This window comes from Microcaecilia unicolor, chromosome 11 (genome assembly GCF_901765095.1).
Source record: "Microcaecilia unicolor chromosome 11, aMicUni1.1, whole genome shotgun sequence".
Classification (NCBI taxonomy): domain Eukaryota; kingdom Metazoa; phylum Chordata; class Amphibia; order Gymnophiona; family Siphonopidae; genus Microcaecilia; species Microcaecilia unicolor.
The window spans coordinates 22,724,880-22,747,648 of NC_044041.1; the positions used below are offsets into that span (position 1 = coordinate 22,724,880).

The window sequence follows — 22,769 nt, forward strand, 5'->3', positions numbered from 1 at the left end:
CTGGCAACGAATTCCAGAGTTTAATTGCATGTTGAGTGAAGAAATATTTTCTCCGATTTGTTTTAAATTTACTAGTTTGTAGCTTCATTGTGTGCCACCTAGTCCTAGTATTTTTGGAAAGAGTAAACAAGCTATTCGCTTCTACCCATTCACTCCGCTCATTATTTTATAGACCTCTATTATATCTCCCCTCAGCCGTCTTTTCTCCAAGCTGAAGAGCCCTAGACGCTTCTGCCTTTCCTCATAGGGAAGTCGTCCCATCCCCTTTTTCATTTTTGTTGCCCTTCTCTGTACCTTTTCTAATTCCACTATATCTTTTTTGAGATGCAGTGACCAGAATTGAACACAATATTTGAGGTGCGGTCGCACCATGGAGCGATACAAGGGCAGAGGCCAGCTACCTGACGGAAATCCCACATGGGATTCAAACTCAAGTCATAGGCACAGTAGGCAAATAGCCTACCAATTGCACCATGAGGCCTCATGTAAAAATGAGTATTTATCCAAATTATCAGCCTTTGAAAATGGTTCTTCTCAGTGCATCTAAATAGCGTAGGGGCCTGTATACCAAACTATGGTAAAGTTTTGTAGTTACAGTGTGTTAACTGTCAAAAATTAACGTGTGGTTACTGCCGAACCTCTGTGTTAACTGTTGGGGACATTCCCAGCATCTTCCCTTACCCACATTGCATATAAGATGGATGAAGTTAATGCTGTCTCTGATATGTTACATGTAGTAATTACCAGGGGCGTAGCCAGACTTCGCGGTGGGAGGGGGCCAGAGCCCGAGGTAGGGGGCACATTTTTGTCTGCCGCCCCGCCGCCGCCACCCCCCCCCCCCCCGCCGCCTCGCCATCCCCTTTCCGCACACCCCGCTGCCCTGCCGTTCCCCACCCACTGCTGCAGCAAATAACTTGGTTGGCAGGGGTCCCCAAACCCTGCCAGCTTAAGCGTTGTCCAGTGCCGGTCTCTGGCGCTGCCACATTGCCTGCCCTGCTCTGTCTTCCCCTCATGTCCTGCACGCTCCTTTTAGTGAAATTGAGCATGCTCAGTTTCACTAAAAGGAGTGTGCCAGACATGAGGAGAAGGCAGGGCAGGCAATGCAGTGGCACCGGAGACTGGCACTGGACATTGCTTCAGCTGGAGGGGGTTGGGGACTTCTGCCAACAAAACCAGGGTCCCAGAGGAAATTTGGGGGGGAGGGCCCCAGGCCCCTGTGGCCCCACCTAGCTATGCCACTGGTAATTACCTCTATGCTAACATTAACCACTCATTTTTCACAGTAGTTGTTAATACAGAGATTACCGTGCACTGTTCTAAGGCGCCATGTTAACTCTTCCTGTCCATTAATTGCCACATTAACAGCAAACAGTTTGTAAATAGATTCCACATTGTTCTTACTTTCATTTGTGTGTGTGTTTTTAATTTTCTGTTGAAGACACATCCCTTCATGCTCTTCTCATTCTTGATAGGTGGACGCCCTGTTGATGCTGAAAGCAGCTCTCATTTTACAGACTTGTCAACGTTCTCCTCACGTCTTAGCTGGATGCATCTCTTATAAAGGCCGGTAAGCATGTGAGGTCATGTTGCCAGTTTTTTTCTTTCCTTTTATCCAGAGGAGCGGTGGGGGGGAGTAATTTTATAAAGGCATTTTTGCATGTATATGTTAGTGTATGTGTGTAAAATGCTGCTTATAAAAATCACCCCCTGCGTAAATACATAATTATTGCCACACTGGGACAGACCAAAGGTCCATCGAGCCCAGCATCCTTTTTCCAACAGTGGCCAATCCAGGTCACAAATACTTGGCAAGATCCTGAAAAAGTTCAATACATTTTATGCTGCTTATCCCAGAAATAGCAGTGAATTTTCCCCAAGTCAATTTAATAATAGTCTATGGACTTTTCCTTTAGGAAGTCGTCCAGACCTTTTTAAAACCCCGCTAAGCTAACCGCCTTTACCACATTCTCTGGTAACAAATTCCAGAGTTTAATTACACGTTGAGTGAAGAAACATTTTTTACAATTCGTTTTAAATTTACTACTTTGTAGCTTCATCTCATGCCCCCTAGTCCTAGTATTCTTGGAAAGAATAAACAAATGATTCACGTCTACCCGTTCCACTCTGCTCATTATTTTACAACTCCCTCAGAACAATCGGAAACCAAACAGATTAGGGTTCCCAAGGCGGTATACTGTATTCTCTTCCCCATATCCCCCCACAACCTCCAACAACTCAAAACACAGCCAGTACCCAAACCAACCCCCCTTCCCCCCGCGTCCCCATTAATAACCAACCAGTAATTCACAACCATCCCCCCCCCCCCCCCCCAGGGCCCACACTCGGAAACTTTTGAAAACCTTCTACTTTATCGAGTATGTAGAACAGAATTTAGAATAATGGATGAAAGGTTATAAATGGGCATCTGTAATATATATTAAATCAAAACTGTATTATTTGTCTGTGTAGATTATATTATGTATTTAATTTTGTATTTGCGGTGTTCTCCTGTATATTAATCATGAGTTATACTGTTTTTCATCTTATGTAGCTAGTTTGTGGGTTTGCTGTGCTTTCCTGTAATGACTGGAGTTCTAATGTTTGTCCAACCTGTACATATTGTATTGCTTCTTTTTATAAATTGTAAACCGTTCTGTCTTGCAGTAGCAATAAGATACGGTATATAAATTGACGTAAATAAATAAAAAATATAGCCCCCAGGAGAGTGGAGCGGTCGCTATAACAGGCATTCGACAATCCCTCCCAATCCCTAAATTGCCATATCAAATCTGGAGAATGAGCTATAGCAGTCGCTACCAATCCCTAGTTTAAATATCATGTCAAATCTGGAGAATGAACTATCACAGGCCATTTAGAACCACACTTCTACTCCTGGGGGTCAACGAAGTCAAATACAAGTCCCAAAGTTTCAAAAATCTGGATTTACACTTGTACGATCCCTTCGCATCTCTCGCCTCCTTTGTTACCATAGAGTGAATCAGGCTGCGCCAGTGCCAAAATGTAGGTGGGTCTGCGGAAGTTCCTCAAAACTGTTTTAATGTTTTGACAATTTACAAGCTGGGTTAACCATTTCATAATAATTTAAATGAATCTGCAATTATCAGTTCATAGCAATAATGGTCTACTTATATAATACTAGTAAAAAGGCCCATTTCTGTTTGAAAGGAAACGGGCGCTAGCAAGGTTTTCCTCTGAGTGTGTATGTTTGAGAGAGAGTATGTGTGTGAGAGGCTTCTGTTCCTGCTGCTGTGCATTCCCAGTGTTCTGCTGATTCGCTGCTCCCTGTATCGTGGCTCCGCCCCTCTCCCTTCTATTGACCAATCTGGTGTGGGTTGTGTGACGTCACTCTTATCTACTACATGAAGGACACCACCTCCAGCAGAAAACAATTGTTCCAGGCAGCCTCAGAATGTTGGAGGTGAGAATTATTATATAGGATGAACAGGTGGAAATCTGGATAGTATTTAGTTAGGAATAGATAATACATTTTATCTCATACTGTCAAAATGTTCAGTTTAATAAACCTGGTTCATCATGAATGACCAACTAGGCAGCCATAAGTAGATCCAGACTACAAAATCCTGCAAATAGGTGGGAAAATGTGGGATACAAATACAACAAATTAAATAAATAAAATGACCACAACTGAACTATCCGCTTTCTGCTAGTGTAGTTGTTGAACCTTTTTAGCTGTGCTGGATTAATGACTCTAGCAAACTTGCATAGGTTGACAGTCATTTTCAAAAATTTAGTTTTACTAAAAGCAAAGTGGATTGATTTGTAGAGCAAAAAAGCTGTTACGTAAAAACGTTAATAATAGCTGCATTCATTGTCGTTCTACTTTTACTTTTTATTCAAAAAATATATTCGGCAACTTTTTAACTTTTACTTAAGTACATTTTTAATGTGTTCTTTGCTGTCCTTTTAACTTTTACTTAAGTATTGAAATATACACATTTATTTTTACTTTTACTTAAGTACTTTGGCCTAATACTTTGAACAACACTGCCTTTTAGTAGAATTTCTTTTGTCTCTTTTTACTTCTAGGATTGTCAGCACTCAGTTGCCACCTCCACTTACAGCCAAAATCCTCTTTCAAAGAGATCAGCTTGTAGGGAAGGTAAGTATGCTGAGAGCTTTCACGGTATATAATGACGGTTGAGCCCGTTTAGATTGTGTGGATTGGAGGTGGCTGGTGACGCAGAGGTGGTATTGCACATTACCACCTCTGACTAGTGGAGGAGTGGCCTAGTGGTTAGGGTGGTGGACCTTGGTCCTGGGGAACTGAGGAACTGAGTTCGATTCCCACTTCAGGCACAGGCAGCTCCTTGTGACTCTGGGCAAGTCACTTAACCCTCCATTGCCCCATGTAAGCCGCATTGAGCCTGCCATGAGTGGGAAAGCGAAGGGTACAAATGTAACAAAAATAAAATAGATACTATTGGAGATTCTACATGGAATGTTGCTACTATTGGAGATTCTACATGAAATGTTGCTACTATTGGAAATTGGAGATTCTACATGGAATGTTGCTACTATTGGAGATTCTACATGGAATGTTGCTATTCCACTAGCAACATTCCATGTAGAAGGCTGCGCAGGCTTCTGTTTCTGTGAGTCTGACGTCCTGCACGTACGTGCAGGACGTCAGACTCACAGAAGCAGAAGCCTGCGCGGCCATATTGGTGATTTGCAAGGGCCGACTTCTAGTGGAATAGCAACATTCCATGTAGAATCTCAAATAGTAGCAACAGTGGGAGTGGCCTAGTGGTTAGGGTGGTGGACTTTGGTCCTGAGGAACTAAGTTTGATTCCTGGCACAGGCAGCTCCTTGTGACTCTGGGCAAGTCACTTAACCCTCCATTGCCCCATGTAAGCCGCATTGAGCCCTGCCATGAGTGGGAAAGCGCGGGGTACAAATGTAACAAAAAATAAAAAAAAATTACCGAGCAGAGGGAACCGGATTCAGCTCTCAGCTCAGGTTTTCCACTCCCTGGCTTTGTCAAGACTGGGGACGCTGCTAAGGCCATGTACTCAGCCTTGGGGGAGGTTCATAATTCTGTCACAGTAGTGACTAGGGATGGGCTGTTGCTTGTAACAACATGGGAAATGTCAGCGGCATATGTCTTGTCATTGTATGTTGTTAAAAATGAGCACCGGAAACATGACATTGTTGGGTAAATTCTATAAATTCTGCGCCAAAAAAACTGTTCAAGTAGTATTCTATAAGCCGCGCCTAAAGTTTGTCGCAGTTTATAGAATACACGCCTAAGCGGAGAGTCGTGTGTATATTTAGGCATGGCCAGATATTTGCACCAGCAAAAACGTGGTGCAGTGCCTGTGCCTAATTTTACGCATGGAGCACCATTATTCTAGCCGTGCCCCTGTTCCACCCTTCCATTTCTGTGTCCCCTTTTTTTTGATCATGCGTAAATTTTAGGCGTGGATTCCGTTCCTAAGTTTATATTCTTTGGTCCCTATTAAATCTATTTAGGCCTTAAAACAAGGAAAAGAAAGTTCAGATGTTAGGGAGTGGGGAAGGTTATTTCAAAGTTTAGGTGCTATAAAAAACCAGGCAGAATGATGTGTAGATTCATAGAGGGGCATAATTGAACGGGGCGCCCACGTTTTCATGAGGGCATCCTCGCAGGACAGCCCCGCGAAGGGGCGGGGAAACCCGTATTATCGAAACAAGATGGGTGTCCATCTTTCGTTTCGATAATACGGTCGGGGACGCCCAAATCTCAACATTTAGGGCAACCTTAGAGAAGGTTGTACTACTACTACTACTACTATTTAGCATTTCTATAGCGCTACAAGGCGTACGCAGCGCTGCACAAACATAGAAGAAAGACAGTCCCTGCTCAAAGAGCTTACAATCTAATAGACAAGGTTGTCCCCGGTTTTCGGCCATAATGGAAACCGAGGATGCCCATCTCAAAAACGACCAAATCCAAGGCATTTGGTCGTGGGAGAAGCCAGCATTCGTAGTGCACTGGTCCACCTGACATGCCAGGACACCAACCGGGCACCCTAGGGGGCACTACAGTGGACTTCAGAAATTGCTCCCAGGTGCATAGCTCCCTTACCTTAGGTGCTGAGCCCCCCAAAACCCACTCCCCACAACCGTACACCACTACCATAGCCCTAAGGGGTGAATGGGGGCACCTACGTGTGGGTACAGATGTGGGTACAGTGGGTTTGTGGTGGGTTTTGGAGGGCTCACATTTACCACCACAAGTGTAACAGTTGGGGGTGGATGGGCCTGGGTCCGCCTGGCTGAAGTGCACTGCACCCACTAAAACTGCTCCAGAGACCTGCATACTGCTGTCAGGGAGCTGGGTATGAAATTTGAGGCTGGCAAAAAAAATTTTTTTTTTTTTTTAGGGTGGGAGAGGGTTGGTGACCACTAGGGGAGTAAGGGGAGGTCATCTGGTCAGTTTGGGCACCTTTTCACAGCTTGGTCGCAAGAAAAAATGGACCAAGTAAAGTCGGCCAAGTGCTCGTCAGAGACGCCCTTCTTTTTTCCATTATCGGCCGAGGACGCCCCAGTCCCGCCTTTGCTACGGTGCCGACATGCCCCCGTGAACTTTGGTCATCCCCGCAACCGGAAGCAGTTGAGGACGCCCAAAATCGGCTTTCGATTATGCCGATTTGGGCGACCCAGAGAGAAGGACGCCCATCTCCCGATTTGTGTCGGAAGATGGGCGCCCTTCTCTTTCGAAAATAAGCCTGATAGTGTACAAGTCTGGGGGAGGGAAGGACCAAGTGGTGGGAGTCAAGTGAGCGTAGAGGCGCGAAGGGGTATATGGGATTATCGTGGAAGCCAAATATGACGGAGAAACTTATGAGTTAGAAGCTCAAAGGAGAGGGAGGAAATTGCTGACTCAGATCCCCTCCAGGATAGCAGGGACTGCAAGTGTGTGTCTTAGATTAATAGGACACAGCTTGCTTTCACCCCTGCTGCAATTACCAGTCTAGCTGCTGCCATCCAGTTTGCTGAAGGAACAACTGCAGACTGTGCATTTTGTAGTCATTATACAAGTTAAACAGTTAAAAAAAAAAACCAAAAAACTACTGTTAAGTTTATATTTACCATTTCCATTTATTGTATTTATATTTAAAGCTGGCCATTTTACTGTTGTTACGCTGTTAACAAAATTGTTAATCTTGTGTTAAACTGTACCTGCTGTTACACAAAGAGGAGTAGGGGATGACACAATGAGGCTCATTTTCAAAGCACTTAGCCTCCCAAAGTTCCATAGAAACCTATGGAACTTAGCCTCCCAAACTGCTTTGAAAATATGCCTCAATGTCTTCCAGTCAATGGGGGATGAAAAACACAGACTTTATTAAGCTAGCTGTTTGGTGCTGTGTTTTTCATCCACCCATTGACTGGAAGACATTGCGTTTATCCCCTACTTCTCTTTGTGTATCGTGGATTCAGAGGAGTTTTCTTCCTGCTTTTGGTTTTTGTGGAAACTATACCTGCTGAACACCGCCTTGGGTGAATATCTTCATAAGAAAGCAATTAATAAATCTCAATAAATAAATAAGTAAAATAAATTTAGCTTTATCGCAATGTAGAAGTTCAATATATTGTGTTTTAAGTCATATTGGAATGAAGTAATCTTAATCCCTTCCTAGCGGTCCAGCACCTCTTCTCATTCACACGTTTCCTAGAATCAGTCGGAAAAACGTTTTTTTCAACAGGTAGATAACACCAAGGCATATCACTCCGTGCACATTGATTCATTTGGCCCACCCACTTTGGGCTGAGGCTCACCTATAAGCGGCATACCCTTGTGGCCGCTTGCGGGGATCCCCAAGCCTCGGCAGTTGAAGATGTCCTCGAAAGCACCCTAAACTCCCTCCAGTACAGCTTGGAAGTCAGCCGCTACTGTAGTGAGCTGTCCGATACTTGTACCTGGCACATGCCTTAAAACTGAGCATGTGCCAAGTGCTGGCATTGAGTGGGTCAGTAAAGCTGCCGTCAACTGCCAAGCTTCCCTGGAGGGACTTCAGAGTGCCTTCAAGGAGGTCTTCAGCTGGTAGGGCTTGAGGATCCCCCCCAGCTCAGGTATTTAATATTTTGAGTTGAGGTGGGGGCAGGCTGTGAGGAGAACATTGTGCCCACTTATTTTGGCAATAGCCCCTCCCAAAATCTGAGATACGGCTAATGGCACTGCTTTGATGGTTTTTTTTTTCAATGTGTAGGTATTTTTTTCTCAAAAAGAATAAAATGAAGGTCTCTTGATCTGGCCTTATCTGTCCATCTGTTTTTCCATGACTGTTTTGCTGCAGAGTTCCAGATTCTGCTCTTGGTGACACTGTGGCAGGGGGGAGGACATGGGCTTGAACCATAGTTCCAAAAGCTAATTGCTGGCTAGGTGCTCCCGAGGGGTTGAGGAAAGGAGCCGCCTCAAGGGTGCGGAGGCGGGCAAAGACCCAGGGTAGAACTGACCAAAATTGTGGCCCTGCGAAGGAGGAGCACCTGTGTTGAGACAGCTGGGCCATTTCTACTATAATAAAACTCACCCTCAACGTTCTGAGGACACTGATGTCAGTGAAGCCAAGCCCTGACTTCCTTCGAAAAGGTTCGAAGGTTCGTGGTGGTGAAGCCACCAAAATCGCTCCGGGCCCCGCCCTCGAGGGCGGAGCAATGGCAGAACAACGAAGGGGTTGGCAGGGAGGGAGGCGGGGGGGGGGAATCGCTCCGGGCCCCGCCCTCGAGGGCAGAGCAATGGCAGAACAACGAAGGGGTTGGCAGGGAGGGAGGTGGGGGGGGGGGGGGAAACACTTTGCCACCCATCATTTTCTTTTTTTTGTTACATTTGTACCCCGCGCTTTCCCACTCATGGCAGGCTCAGTGCGGCTTACGTGGGGCAATGGAGGGTTAAGTGACTTGCCCAGAGTCACAAGGAGCTGCCTGTGCCTGAAGTGGGAATCGAACTCAGTTCGAACTCAGACCAAAGTCCACCACCCTAACCACTAGGCCACTCCTCCACTGTTGCTACTATTTGAGATTCTACATGGCATGTTGCTATTCCACTAGCAACATTCCATGTAGAAGTCGGCCCTTGCAGATCACCAATGTGACCACGCAGGCTTCTGCTTCTGTGAGTCTGACGTCCTGCACGTATGTGCAGGACGTCAGACTCACAGAAACAGAAGCCTGCGCAGCCTTCTACATGGAATGTTGCTAGTGGAATAGCAACATTCCATGTAGAATCTCCAATAGTATCTATTTTATTTTTGTTACATTTGTACCCTGCGCTTTCCCACTCATGGCAGGCTCAATGCAGCTTACATGGGGCAATGGAGGGTTAAGTGACTTGCCCAGAGTCACAAGGAGCTGCCTGTGCCTGAAGTGGGAATCGAACTCAGTTCCTCAGGACCAAAGTCCACCACCCTAACCACTAGGCCACTCCTCCACACCAAGTCCTGCATTCAGTTTGGTAGCAAAACAGACCTTCCCGCTGCTCCCTGTGGTTGTGTGTTTTACCCTGCAGACGAAACTACTTCTTAAAAAGTGGTTATTTTTTTTATTTTTCAGAATGAATCTCATTGTGAAAATAGGTTTACAGAAGAAGGTAAGATAGTTTCAAGAGGTAAAATATTTTTACAGGGCAATGAGAAAGTCTGAACACTGGTCTTCATGGGTCTGAAGTCCACAATGAATAGTTTTAGTAGAACTATCCAGCTTGGTTGTGACAGCTGTTTCCATCCCAAGCTATAATTACAACAACTTATGCAGTTGCTCACTGCCACTCTGTCTCCCCTCTCCTGCCTGTTTTTCTACTGTGAGGCTGTATCGCCCTTGGTATGGTTCTGGTGACAGCAGATCAGGCATTAAATCAAATATACTGGCACAGGCAGTAGGTAGCTGGCAGGCGAAGATCTGAGTCTGTTCCTCCTTATCACCAAGAGTCTTCAGGGTTTCTGCTTTTGCTAAAATTACAGTTTTTGGTGGAGAGTGTAGCTTTTCAATCTGACAACAGATTGGAGTTAGTAGGCTTTAACTACAAAACAATATTTATGCCATCGAACAGTTATAAAGCAAATCCTTGAGTTTTCTCTCCAGAGCTGCCAAATTCTTCCATTAAGCTGTTTCAGAGCAGATTTTTAGATGTCCGTTTTTTTTTTTTTTTTTTTTAAATCTAAATTACTTTGAAATGTGCCCTCCTTCCAAGATGAAATGAATTCCCAGCTGGCCTCAGATCGGTTGGGCTTCTGTGTGCTTTAAATCCTATGTGGCTACGATGAGCTGAGGGCATGGCTAATTTTCAAAGCATCTGTACTCTTTCATTACTGTGGGGTAGGTAAATTTATCTTGACCGAAAATTTCCCCCACTCAGCTTCCACAGCTTGCATGCTTTTAACCAGATTGACTGGAGGTATTTCGAGGGTCATGACTCAGATTGTTACATCTGTGCACTTGTTGTATCTACGGACAAACTTTTGCTAGAAAACAGTGTGGAAAGTGAGGGGAAAATACCACCATAGAAGGTACACAGCTATTTTGCAGCTACGTGGTCTATCTGAACGTTGCCCTGTACGAGAGCCATTTTACAAAGTTTTTTCATGATAAGTACATAAGTAATGCCACACTGGGAAAAGGCCAAGGGTCCATCAAGCCCAGCATCCTGTCCACGACAGTGGCCAATCCAGGCCAAGGGCACCTGGCAAGCTTCCCAAACATACAAACATTGTATACATGTTATTCCTGGAATTGTGGATTTTTCCCAAGTCCATTTAGTAGTGGTTTATGGACTTGTCCTTTAGGAAATCATCTAACCCCTTTTAAAACTCTGCCAAGCTAACCGCCTTCACCACGTTCTCCGGCAACGAATTCCACAGTTTAATTATGCGTTGGGTGAAGAAAACTTTTCTCCAATTTGTTTTAAATTTACTACACTGTAGTTTCATTGCATGCCCCCTAGTCCTAGTATTTTTGGAAAGCGTGAACAGACGCTTCACATCCACCTGTTCCACTCCACTCATTATTTTATATACCTCTATCATGTGTCCCCTCAGCCGTCTCTTCTCCAAGCTGAAAAGCCCTAGCCTCCTTAGTCTTTTCTTCATAGGGAAGTCGTCCCATCCCTGCTATCATTTTAGTCGCCCTTCGCTGCACCTTTTCCAATTCTACTATATCTTTCTTGAGATGCGGCGACCAGAATTGAACACCATGGAGCGAAAACCAACGGCATTAATCCTCACACCTGTTTTCCATACCTTTCCTAATAATACCCAACATTCTATTCGCTTTCCTAGCCGCAGCAGCACACTGAGCAGAAGGTTTCAGCGTATTATCGACGACGACACCCAGATTCCTTTCTTGGTCTGTAACTCCTAACGTGGAACCTTGCATGACGTAGCTATAATTCAGGTTCTTTTTTCCCACATGCATCACCTTGCACTTGCTCACATTAAACGTCATCTGCCATTTAGGCGCCCAGTCTCCCAGTCTCGTAATGTCCTTCTGTAATTTTTCACAATCCTCTTGCGAGTTAATGACTTTTAATAACTTTGTGTCATCAGCAGATTTAATTACCTCGCTAGTTACTCCCATCTCTAAATCATTTATAAATATATTAAAACGCAGCGGTCCTAGCACAGACCCCTGAGGAACCCCACTAACTACCCTTCTCCATTGTGAATACTGCCCATTTAACCCCACTCTCTGTTTCCTATCCTTCAACCAGTTTTTAATCCACAATAGGACATTTCCTCCTATCCCATGACCCTCCAATTTCCTCTGTAGCCTTTCATGAGGTACCTTGTCAAACGCCTTTTGAAAATCCAGATACACATTATCAACCGGTTCCCCTTTGTCCACATGTTTGTTTACTCCTTCAAAGAATTGAAGTAAATTGGTCAGGCAAGATTTCCCCACACAAAAGCCGTGCTGACTCGGTCTCAGTAATCCATGTCCTTGGATGTGCTCTGTAATTTTGTTTTTAATAATAGCCTCTACCATTTTCCCCGGCACTGACATCAGACTCACCGGTCTATAATTTCTTGGATCTCCCCTGGAACCTTTCTTAAAAATCGGCGTTACATTGGCCACCCTCCAATCTTCGGTACCACGCTCGATTTTAAGGATAAGTTGCATATCACTAGCAGTAGCTCCACAAGCTCATTTTTCAGTTCTATCAGTACTCTAGGATGAATACCATCCGGTCCAGGAGATTGCTGCTCTTCACTTTGCTGAACTGCCCCATTACGTCCTCCAGGTTTACCGTGAAGTCAGTAAGTTTCTCCAACTCGTCCGCTTGAAATACCATTTCCGACACCGGTATCCCACCCAAATCTTCCTCGGTGAAGACCGAAGCAAAGAATTCATTCAATCTCTTCGCTACGTCTTTGTCTTCCTTGATCGCCCCTTTTACCCCTCGGTCATCCAGCGGCTGTGTAACCCCTTTTTTATGTAAAAGTAGGCGCTGAGAATGTTAACTCCTGCTTTTACACAGGTGAGCAGAGGAGGAGTTGGGACGTAGCACAGGTAGAATTGAGATTGTGCTCATTGTAGTTGGCATGTATACGTTTATACCAACTCTGGAGCAGGTGTAAATTTATGTTGCTTTTATTTTGCCGGTTTTGTGAATTTGTTTTATAAAAGACGTATAGGTACCTATGTCGTGTTTATTAACATAGCCCCAAAGTAGGCGCCTGTTTACCTTTCACAAGTAAGCGAGTACTTATAAATGATCCCTTATGAGCCGTCATAGCTTAATAGCTAATACTCCTTCCCCCATCCTCTGAGGCTGTTAATACTGTCTGCCCAGCTACCCTGAAGAGCCTTTACTGGAGTTGGGAGTCAACCGGGGCCTTTCACTACTACTACTACTACTACTACTTAACATTTCTAAAGTGCTACTAGGGTTACGCAGCGCTGTACAATTTAACATAAAAGGACAGTCCCTGCTCAAAGAGCTTACAATCTAAAGGACAAATGTACAGTCAGTCAAGTAGGGGCAGTCAAATTGGGACAGTCTAGATTTCCTGAAATGTATAAAGGTTAGGTGCCGGGGGGGGGGGGGGGGGGGTGGCTGAGTTAATGTTCACACATATTGCATACAGTGCTATCTGAATGTATCACCACCCGCTTAAGTAAATTATTTTGCAGTCTGCTTTGGGTAATAATCTGATATGATGGGAAACTGCCTTTTTATTGAAACAGTATCCTCTGCTTTGCAGAATATTAAGCTTTTACATTTCATGTTGATTTTGCACAGATCCTCATTTTTAAGACGCAAAAAAATGCCCGTAGAGTACCCTTAAACAACTCTAAAGTTTTTTCACTTTAAAACACAGATCCCAAGTTGCCCAAAGACGTTGCCATAGTCTCGGTTTTCTTAACAGAAGATGAAGCTACTGCCCTCCGCCAGTTCCCAGTTCAGTGGATGACTAGGTAGGTATTGCTCTTTAAAAAAAAAAATGTAAATTGTTCTTTGTAGTCATTTACAATAAAGATCCAGACAAGCAAATCGTGTGTGTCAAGTAACAGGGAAAAGGAGTTTTAAAAACTCAATTTCAAAATATAACAGCTGCCTCAAATTGCAATTTGATTTATTTTAATTTATACCTGCCTGCGTTCGTAAATGATATGTGTATACTTTATTACTACGTGCATTGTGCTGGATTTTGAAAGCGAATGTCCACGCACGCTTTCACTCACCCGACATATTTACGTGTAGTAAGTTATGTGGATATTTTTTCTGAGCTATATGTGATTTTGTGATCTCATCCTATATAATAAAACGCACCTCCAACATTCTGTAGCTGACTGCATGGCTGAGGCATTCCTGCTCTCTCTATCCATCTCCTGAATTGACATCACGTACTTCCGGGTTCATCACAAGCAGAAGTGACCAACCACACGAGGTTTCTCGGCTTCAGAATGTTGGAGGTGCATTCTATTAAATAGGATTGGTCAGTTCCTTGAAGCACAGCCAGAGCTCAGCGTCCTGCACAGTAACGCGCTGACACCAGAGGGAGGGAGGGAGGTATCTCTCTCACACACACACACTCTCTCTCACACACACTCTCTCTCACAGTCAATGTCTTTCTCTCTCTCACTCTCACACACTCTGTGTCTCACACTGTATCACATTCACTCTCTATGTGTCACACAGTCACTCACACACTCTCTTGGTCTCATACACTCAGTCTCAGAGTCTGTGTCTCACACTCTCTCTCTCGCACAAACTGTATCTGTGTGAAACACACTCTCTCTCACACTGTCGGGCTCATTTTCAAAGCACTTAGCCTCCCAAAGTTCCATAGAAACCTATGGAACTTAGCCTCCCAAAGTGCTTTGAAAATATGCCTCTGTGTCTCACATATGCACTTGCACACACTCTCATTCTCACACACACACTCGCACCCAGACTCTTTCTCTCTCACACAGTCACTCTCACATACACTCTCTCAAACATACACACTCCGAGGAAAACCTTGCTAGCGCCCATTTCATTTGTGTCAGAAACGGGCTTTTTTTACTTGTCTGGTATAATTTCACTCTTCTCACCTTAACTATCATTTGTATACTTTCACAGAACATCTGCTTCACCTTTACTCCTTAGTGAATTCTCTCTCCTGGGTTCAGAGCCCATCTCCCTACGGTTAATTTCACATATGCTCTTTGCCATCCTGACTCTTTTTCCTAAATATTCCTGTTTGGGCCTTTATGTTTGAGAAGAGATTTATTGTACATAGTGTATTTTACTTCTTGTGTTTGATGTATATTGCCTTTTCTGAGTAACTTTGACTTGAGCTTTTACTAAAAAGACCTCTAAAAATATTTTATTAAAAAGCTTATAACTGGAATAGTATGCAGACTGATTAGCTCAAATGTTCTGCATTTTTATGTATTTTTCTAGATATGTTGTCTAATGAAATATCATCTGTCTTATTAGACTTTCCAGTTCTTCAAGAAAATCCATGGAGAGGAATTCTTCACGCCTCTCCAGAACACTCTCGGATTCATATGAAACCGACCAGGCGTCCAAAGCAGAAAAAAACAGTAATGCTGAAAATTCAAATATTTTTGAAAACATGACATCCAAACTTGCTGGCAGCTTAATGCATCCTAATAGTTTGTCACAAACGGACCAGAAAGTAGACAATGCATTAAATGATGCAAGTGTACTTGAAGGGGGTGTTGTCCCAGCTACGGAAAATTCTTCTCCCGTAAAAGAATCCCTTATATCCAGAGATGAACGTCAGCACCCTGAAACGAATGTGGAACCCACTGAAAATCCTTCTCCCGTGAAAGAATCCCTTATATCCAGAGATGAACGTCAGCACCCTGAAATGAATGCAGAACCCACTGAAAATCCTTCTCCCGTGAAAGAATCCCTTATATCCAGAGATGAACGTCAGCACCCAGAAATGAATGCGGAACCCACTGAAAATCCTTCTCCCGTGAAAGAATCCCTTATATCCAGAGATGAACGTCAGCACCCAGAAATGAATGTGGAACCCACTGAAAATCCTTCTCCCGTGAAAGAATCCCTTATATCCAGAGATGAACGTCAGCACCCAGAAATGAATGTGGAACCCACTGAAAATCCTTCTCCCGTGAAAGAATCCCTTATATCCAGAGATGAACGTCAGCACCCTGAAATGAATGTGGAACCCACTGAAAATCCTTCTCCCGTGAAAGAATCCCTTATATCCAGAGATGAACTGCAGGGTTCTGAAATACATGCAGGACCTGTACAAAATACTTCTCATCGAGCTAGTCCTGGATATCGTCAGGAAACTAGAAAGTCAAGCTGTCACAATGAGACGCTTGACGGTACCTTCACTGCGTACAACACAGAGTCCAGAGCGATATCTGTAAATGACAGGGACACTAGTGAACCAAATGAACTAAACAGTCACCAAGTGCCCTTAAGCCGTTCTGTAACATGTGGTTTCACTGATGAGTCAAACAAAAGCAAACAGGTCGGTTATGGCAGCTCTTTGAAGGAAGATTCTCAAGATCCCAATGCTCTGTTGCAGCAGAGCGTCCCAGACAAAGATCCAGTTCACGCTGATGAGAAGAGATTGGCGTTAGAAAGGCTGCCAGCTGAGGGCGAGGACGCTGACCAGCCGGCCAAAATGTCTGCTGGCGGTGCTAGACGAAATGACAGTTTTTTCAGCTTCACAGAGGACTCTGTATTTCTGTCTGAAAATGAACCCGTCCAGCCTTCCACAGAAGCGACAGACCAGCCATCAGCAGTGGATTCTGCTCACTCGGGTGGCAGCACCGCCTTGGTGAAAATGAATCTTTACATCCACACGGTTGAAGGCTTGGTGCTGTCTTTGCTGGCAGAAAAGCAGTTTCAGCATGAGCGCGATTCCGTTCAAGATGTGGTAAGCAAAAATGGAAATACAGTTCTTAAATCCCAGAAAAATATATTCAAATGTGTAATGAGTTGACAAGATTGTAAAGATGTATTTGTAGCTAAGTGTGCTAGAAGCCACAAAAAGATGAGTGTTTACTTGTATATTAAAAGAGTAATTTTGTAATAGATCACCTAATTTGTGTGGCAGATATACACATAAATTAAGTATGTTTTATAGAAGGAATATATCTGATATATATCTGCATAATTGCTGTTATAAAATACCACCCTCCAAAGGCACTTACACAGTGTCCCAGCAAATCTTAGGAACATCTTCACATAATTTATAACACACACAAGCCCTTGGGATGCCTTTGCCTGTTCCTGGTAGAAGTCCATCCTGAGGCATAGGTGCCAGCTCTGTGGTGTTTGGGCACTCCCAATATTCTGTCCTAGGCTACTGCTCCCACCTTTCCCCTTTAGCCTGTTGACTGGCTATATATGTATGTATGTATTTATCAGGGGCGTAGCCAGACTTCAGCAGGAGGGGGGTCCAGAACCTGAGGTGAGGGGGCACATTTTAGCTGACACCCCCCCCCCTGCCATTGCCGACCGCTGCCACCACCACCAACAACAACTTTGACCCCCCCCCCCCCGCCGCCAACCCTCTCGACTCCCCCTCGTGCCGCCAACCCTCCCCCACCTTTGCTGGCGGGGGACCCCAACCCCCGCCAGCCGAGGTCCTCTTCTTCCGGCGCAAGACTTCATTCACAGAAACAGAACAAAGTCTTGCAGATCAGCCAGCAACGCGGCCGCTGGCTGATCTGCAAGGCTTCGTTCTGTTTCTGTGAGTCTGACATCCCCTGTGGCCCCACGTAGCTATGCCACTGGTATTTATATATATATTAACATGACAGTAATTTTTGCATGCTCATTTGTTGTATCCTGCAAGGTAGTTTCGGGCTGAGTCAGCTCTACCGCCAGGATTTCTGCATTGACCCCTTAGATTGTAAGTCCTCCTTCCCTCTTTAAAAATGACCTCCTATTTAGTGGCACCCCTCTTCCCCCACCCCACCCCCCCCAGCTAGAATTAAAAAAAAAGTCCCTGGTATCTAGTGAAGACACCCGACTCCTTGTCCAAGCCACCCCCAGAGCCATACCTCAAATAAGGCTGGCGCGATGCTCACTTGTTTCTGCCTCTGGGCCATCATCTCCAAAATGGTGGCTCCCTTCTGCACACGGAGCATGGCCAGTCTGCTATGTAAGAGAACTTTTCCCTTAACTCTTCCCCACCCTACATGTACAATCTAATTGACCTTCCTACCAGGAATCGCTCCAGATCTTCTGGAACTTATCTAAATCTACATCTTCCCAACTGTAAAGGAATCAAGTATAAAACATATTATGCATCCAGTTTCCCCATTATAGGCAGCAAGCTCTGGAACACCTTGCCAAGATCGATTTCGAACAGTCAGTGGCCTTTTACCCTTCCGGAAGCTGCTGAAAACTCACACTTCTTAAGCAAGCCTACACATATGACGAGACTTAAATTAGATATTCATCTGTGATACCTGGATCTACTACTTGTCAGAACTTAAAATATGTTTTTTATCCTTTTGAATTCATCCCTCTTCGAACCGTTATTATACATTCTTCCTTACTCACAACACATTACCCCAACTTACACCATCTCCCTGTTCCGTACCTCTACCACCTTCCTCCCTTATCCTTTTTATTGTTCACCTCTTTATATACTACTAGTAATGAAGGCCCGTTTCAGGGACAAATGAAACGGGCGCTAGCAAGGTCCTCCGCTCCCCCCCCCCCCCCGACATAGGCCCCACCCATCCCCAGTACGTGCACGTTGGCCCCCTCCCCTGCAAAATTGGCAACCCCCCTCTACTACCCTCCCCTCCTGTTACCGGAGTCCCAGCCGTAGAAGTGAAGGGCAAGGTAGTTCAGAGATTCTGGTGCCTTAATCCGTTCTGTTCGCTATGAGCTGTGTGCCCTGATTGGCAAGGGCGGGACCAGCCAATCAGGGCACAGAGCTCATAGCGAACAGAACGGAAGGCAGCAGAATCTCCGAAGTACGTTGCCCTTCAGTTCTGCGGCTGGGACTCCAGTAAGAGGAGGGGAGGGTAGTAGAAGGGGGTTGGCGATTTTGGAGGGGGGGCCGACGTGCACGTATTGGGGATGGGCGGAGGAGCGTATGTCGGGGAGCAGAGGGGCGTTGGGCGGGTGGAGGCATGGGAGTGGTTTGGCGTTTTTGGAGGGGGGTGATGTGCACGGGCATGTGTGAGAGAGGGGGGGGTTGGATTTGGGGGGGGGGGCGACGCGTGCCTCGTTTACAGCGTGTGGGAGTGACGGCAGCGTTGGGGAGTGAAAACACAGATGAAGCAATGGGCTTGAGTAGCTTAGTGTAGTTGTGTTCATTATGACCCGCCCCCGACGTCATAACGTTTTGACGTGAGGGCGGGGCAGAGTTAGATGGTTTGTAAAAGTGGTTACAGAGCTTCGAACTTACGAACCCTGAAGCCACAAAGTTTAGAACGTTGAGGTTGCTTTTTATGTGCAAATGGGGCGTGGCTGAGGGCAGGACTATGAGTGAGGGTGAGTGGTCCACATAGCCTAGCCTACACAGAGTACAGGAGTTCAGTACTTCACTGCCACGGAGTGAGCTTCAGAACGTTTGAGGGGGGATTTTATTTATATAGATGTTTAGATATTTTATTCATTTTGTTTATCTTGTAAATTAGCTATATTATGTAAGCCGCATTGAGCCTGCTGACAAGTGGGAAAGTGCGGGTTATAAATGTTATAATACAATACAACATGGCAAACAGTAGTGCCACAGGCAGGAGCAAGTGGGCATCGCTCCTACCTCTCTTAAGGTGGGGGGGATTGACCAGGGGTCGGGGTCCCCACTAGACACCAGGGATAACTTTTTTTTCTTTTTTTTTTTAATGAGGTTGATGCTTAACTACCCCCAAACATAATAAGTCAAACTATGCATAGAGAGAAAGAGGAGTTGAGAAAGTAGTGGGAGTGGACAAGAGAGAGAGTGTGGCGTGAATGGGATAGGTAGGGAAGAGAGAAAGTTGAAAACTGGTTGGAGGGGCTGACTGGAAGGGATAGAGCATAGTGTAGATGGGCTGTGGGGAGGGGGAAATGAAGGTGGGCTGGGGAGAGACTGGTGGGACTTTCAGTGCTTCCTTTGCTCTTTTGGCCACTTGAGTTCCACTTGCTGTTCTCTACGTTTAAGTAGGGCCTGGTCAGTTGTCCCTCTTACCCCAGTGCATTTTGTTCTAGCAAAAAAAAGGTGCCGGTACTCAAATGCTAGTCCACCCTTCAGGGGTGAGGTGATCACTGAGGGACCCTCCCCACAATAGCCAGGCCCCCTGCAACCAGAATCTATGACAAGGCAGAATTGGTGTGTAGAGTCTTTCATTAAAACTTGGGGACCATGGGTCAATTTTAGCAGACAATGGAAAAGGTGCCGGTACTCAGTACCCCCAAGTACCCCCTCAAAAAAAGCCCTGCTTTATCCATCATGCTTTGTTTTGTATCGAGTTGAGCATTCCTAATCATTTAAAAAAGTTTAGTTCCTTTGTCCTGAGTTCGTCAGGCACTCTTGCCCATATGTATACCCAGGTAATTTTTGCTCCTAAAACCCTTTCTCCACAGAGTGGCTTTGAAAATGACCTCATGAGGGAGTTGGTTTTTAGGTGACTTGCAAACTGTGTGCAAATTTTCAAAAAGAAAATGTGTGGGAAGCTTTTCTTTGAAAGTTAAAGTAAAGCACACACATTAAAAGTGCCAAACTCTTTGCTTCTGCTCTTTTGTGTGATTGACTTAGAGGGATAAAAATAGCACAAATGCATGTGAAAATGTCATGTGCATGCACGGGTTTCCTCCGTTGATTTAAACGCACCCCTAGGAATCCTTGCTCGCCATTTGGTTTAAACGGTATAAGCTATGGAAGACCGCATGCAGTTTGCAGCTCAGCCATTATTATACCCTGGGTATGAGGTTTTTACTTGAGTAAATACACAAAGGCAGTATATCAAATATAGGCAACCATAAACAAGTTTGAAAATTGCCTCCCCTTCCCCCTCAAAAAACTTGTAACTTATTTATAGGTATGTCTATCTTTTCTGTTCGATTTTTTGAATGCATTGTATGATTGTAACGGATATGACTAAACCAAAAGTTCCATCCTGACATGCACTTTTGTCCTCTTTCCTCCCTCTCTCCTTTTTGATGTGGTAGGGAGGAGGGCATAGCAAACTGAGGCATATTTTCAAAGCACTTAGCCTTCCAAAGTTCCATAGAAACCTATGGAACTTTGGAAGGCTAAGTGCTTTGAAAATATGCCTTTTTAAATTGTCTCACACCAGGGGCGTAGCCAGACCTTGCCAGGAGGGGGGGCCAGAGCCCGAGATGGGGGGGCACTGTTAAGCCGCCTCCCCCCCTCCGGCAACCCCCCTTCCCCCCGCTCGATCGCGCCGACACTCTTAAACTCCCCCCCCCTCCCTCCCTCCCTCCCGCTACCAACCCTCGGCCGCCGTCCGCCCTATGAAGTACCTTGTTTGCTGGCGGGGCTGCCCAAACCCCGCCAGCCAAGAGTGTTCTTCAGCGCTGGAGTTAGTAAACTCCGGCGCCTTCATTCAAGGAAGTTCGTCTGAAGGATCAGCTGGTTTTGACGCATTTACGTCCTGCACGGGGCTACATGCACGGTGCAGGACGTAAGGCGTCAAAACCAGCTGATCCTTCAGACGAACTTTCTTGAATGACGGCGCCGGAGTTTACTAACTCCAGCGCTGAAGAACACTCTTGGCTGGCGGGGTTTGGGCATCCCCGCCAGCAATCAAGGTAAATCATGCGGTAGCGGGGCTGGCGGCGATGGTGGGGGGAGGGTTGGTGGCGGGTGGGGGGTCGTCGGCAGGGGGCCAGGGGCGAATCTGCGGGGGCCCGGGCCCCCTCAGGCCCCACGTAGCTACGCCACTGTCTCACACTGGGCCTGAGCCAGCCTTTAGGACTTCTGTTTCCCTCTTTTCTTGCAATGTATGTTCTCTAACTAGTTTGTTATGATATTGTATATGAAGTCTCCTAAGGTTCTCCGAAGTTAAAACGTAGAATGCTTTGTAAACCTTTCTGGGAATAGCGTGGGAAATAAGTACCGTATGATTTCAATTACAAGGAACCTCAGAAAACCATGAATTAGGCTGTTTGCAAACCCTGCAAGCCAGTCTAATTGTAGGGTCCCACCATGTAAAACAGTTCCATCACTGTAGCTATTCAACGTGTGACATACCCAGCCCATTGACTGGCTGACCCCACGTTCTAAATCACACCTGTAAAACAGACTTCAACTGTCTTACGTTCACAGTACCACAGCAGCTTGGCATCCCTTAACGGACTAGAGGTTCATCTAAAGGAGACGCTGCCCAAAGACCGGGCATCTTCTGCAAAAGCAACTTATACCTTTGCACACTATGATTGCATTCAGAATGTGCTCACCGGTATGTTTCATTTTATTTCATAAAGCTCACCGTTTTACTCTTTGATGCACCATACGTAGGTTCTGAAACATTCTATGTTGTTTGTTTTGATTTACAATCTCTTGATATACCGCAAGGGCCCATTGCTGGATTTGATGCGGTTTGCAGCAATAAATGAAAACGGCAAAAGAGGAAAAAAAGAGGCTAATTGGAGGGGAGGGTGGGACAGATGAAAATCCAAATGTCTAGGCAGCTTTAACAAAAGTTTCCGAGAAAAGGTGCGTCTTGAATTTGGGCTTTGATGCTTCAAGACGAAGCTGACGAGGAAGGAGTTCTAGAGCTTGGGACCATGATGTTTTTGCTCAATGACCATAAAAGATGTTTCTAAATTCTCATCTATATTGAAGATACTAGGAATAATATTCAACAATAATTTATCGCTTGAACCTCAAGTAAATTCTTTGGTGAAAAGATTGTTTTTGTTACTAAGGAGGTTACAACGAATTCAATGGGAACAGTCCAGACTGGGTGTTAAATCCCTTGTACTATAATAAGTTGAGAACTGTGATGTTTAGGGTTACCGTTCGTCCGGATTTCCCCGGACATGTCCTCTTTTTGAGGGCATGTCCGGGGTGTCCAGCGGATTTTGCCCACACGCACATTTGTCCAGATTTCTGGACAAATGTGGGGGCGGGCGGGCGATCAGCGCCATGGGTCTGGTCTGGTCTCCCCTCCCCTTCCCTACCATGTTCCCTGGTGGTCTAGTGACGTCTTTGGGGCAGGAAAAAGACCCTCTTTCCTGCCCGGAGCGCTGCCTCCATTGTCCTTCATCCTTCTCGGTCGGCTGGGGATTCAAAATGGCCGCCGAGAGTTGAAGTCTCGCGAGGCCGCTTCAACTCTCGGTGGCC

At 45.4% G+C, this 22,769-nt stretch overlaps 1 protein-coding gene across 1 annotated transcript in view; it reads left to right on the forward strand.

Annotated features, from left to right (window-relative positions):
• Positions 1–22,769, forward strand: part of HPS4 (HPS4 biogenesis of lysosomal organelles complex 3 subunit 2) — a 53,845-nt gene that overhangs the window by 23,044 nt on the left and 8,032 nt on the right. Inside the window, exons 6-12 of the mRNA XM_030219215.1 lie at positions 1,473–1,567; positions 4,069–4,141; positions 9,577–9,613; positions 13,341–13,437; positions 14,945–15,186; positions 15,634–16,388; positions 21,750–21,882. Of these exons, the coding sequence (XP_030075075.1) occupies positions 1,473–1,567; positions 4,069–4,141; positions 9,577–9,613; positions 13,341–13,437; positions 14,945–15,186; positions 15,634–16,388; positions 21,750–21,882 (1,432 nt within the window). The remainder of the gene's footprint in view (positions 1–1,472; positions 1,568–4,068; positions 4,142–9,576; positions 9,614–13,340; positions 13,438–14,944; positions 15,187–15,633; positions 16,389–21,749; positions 21,883–22,769) is intronic.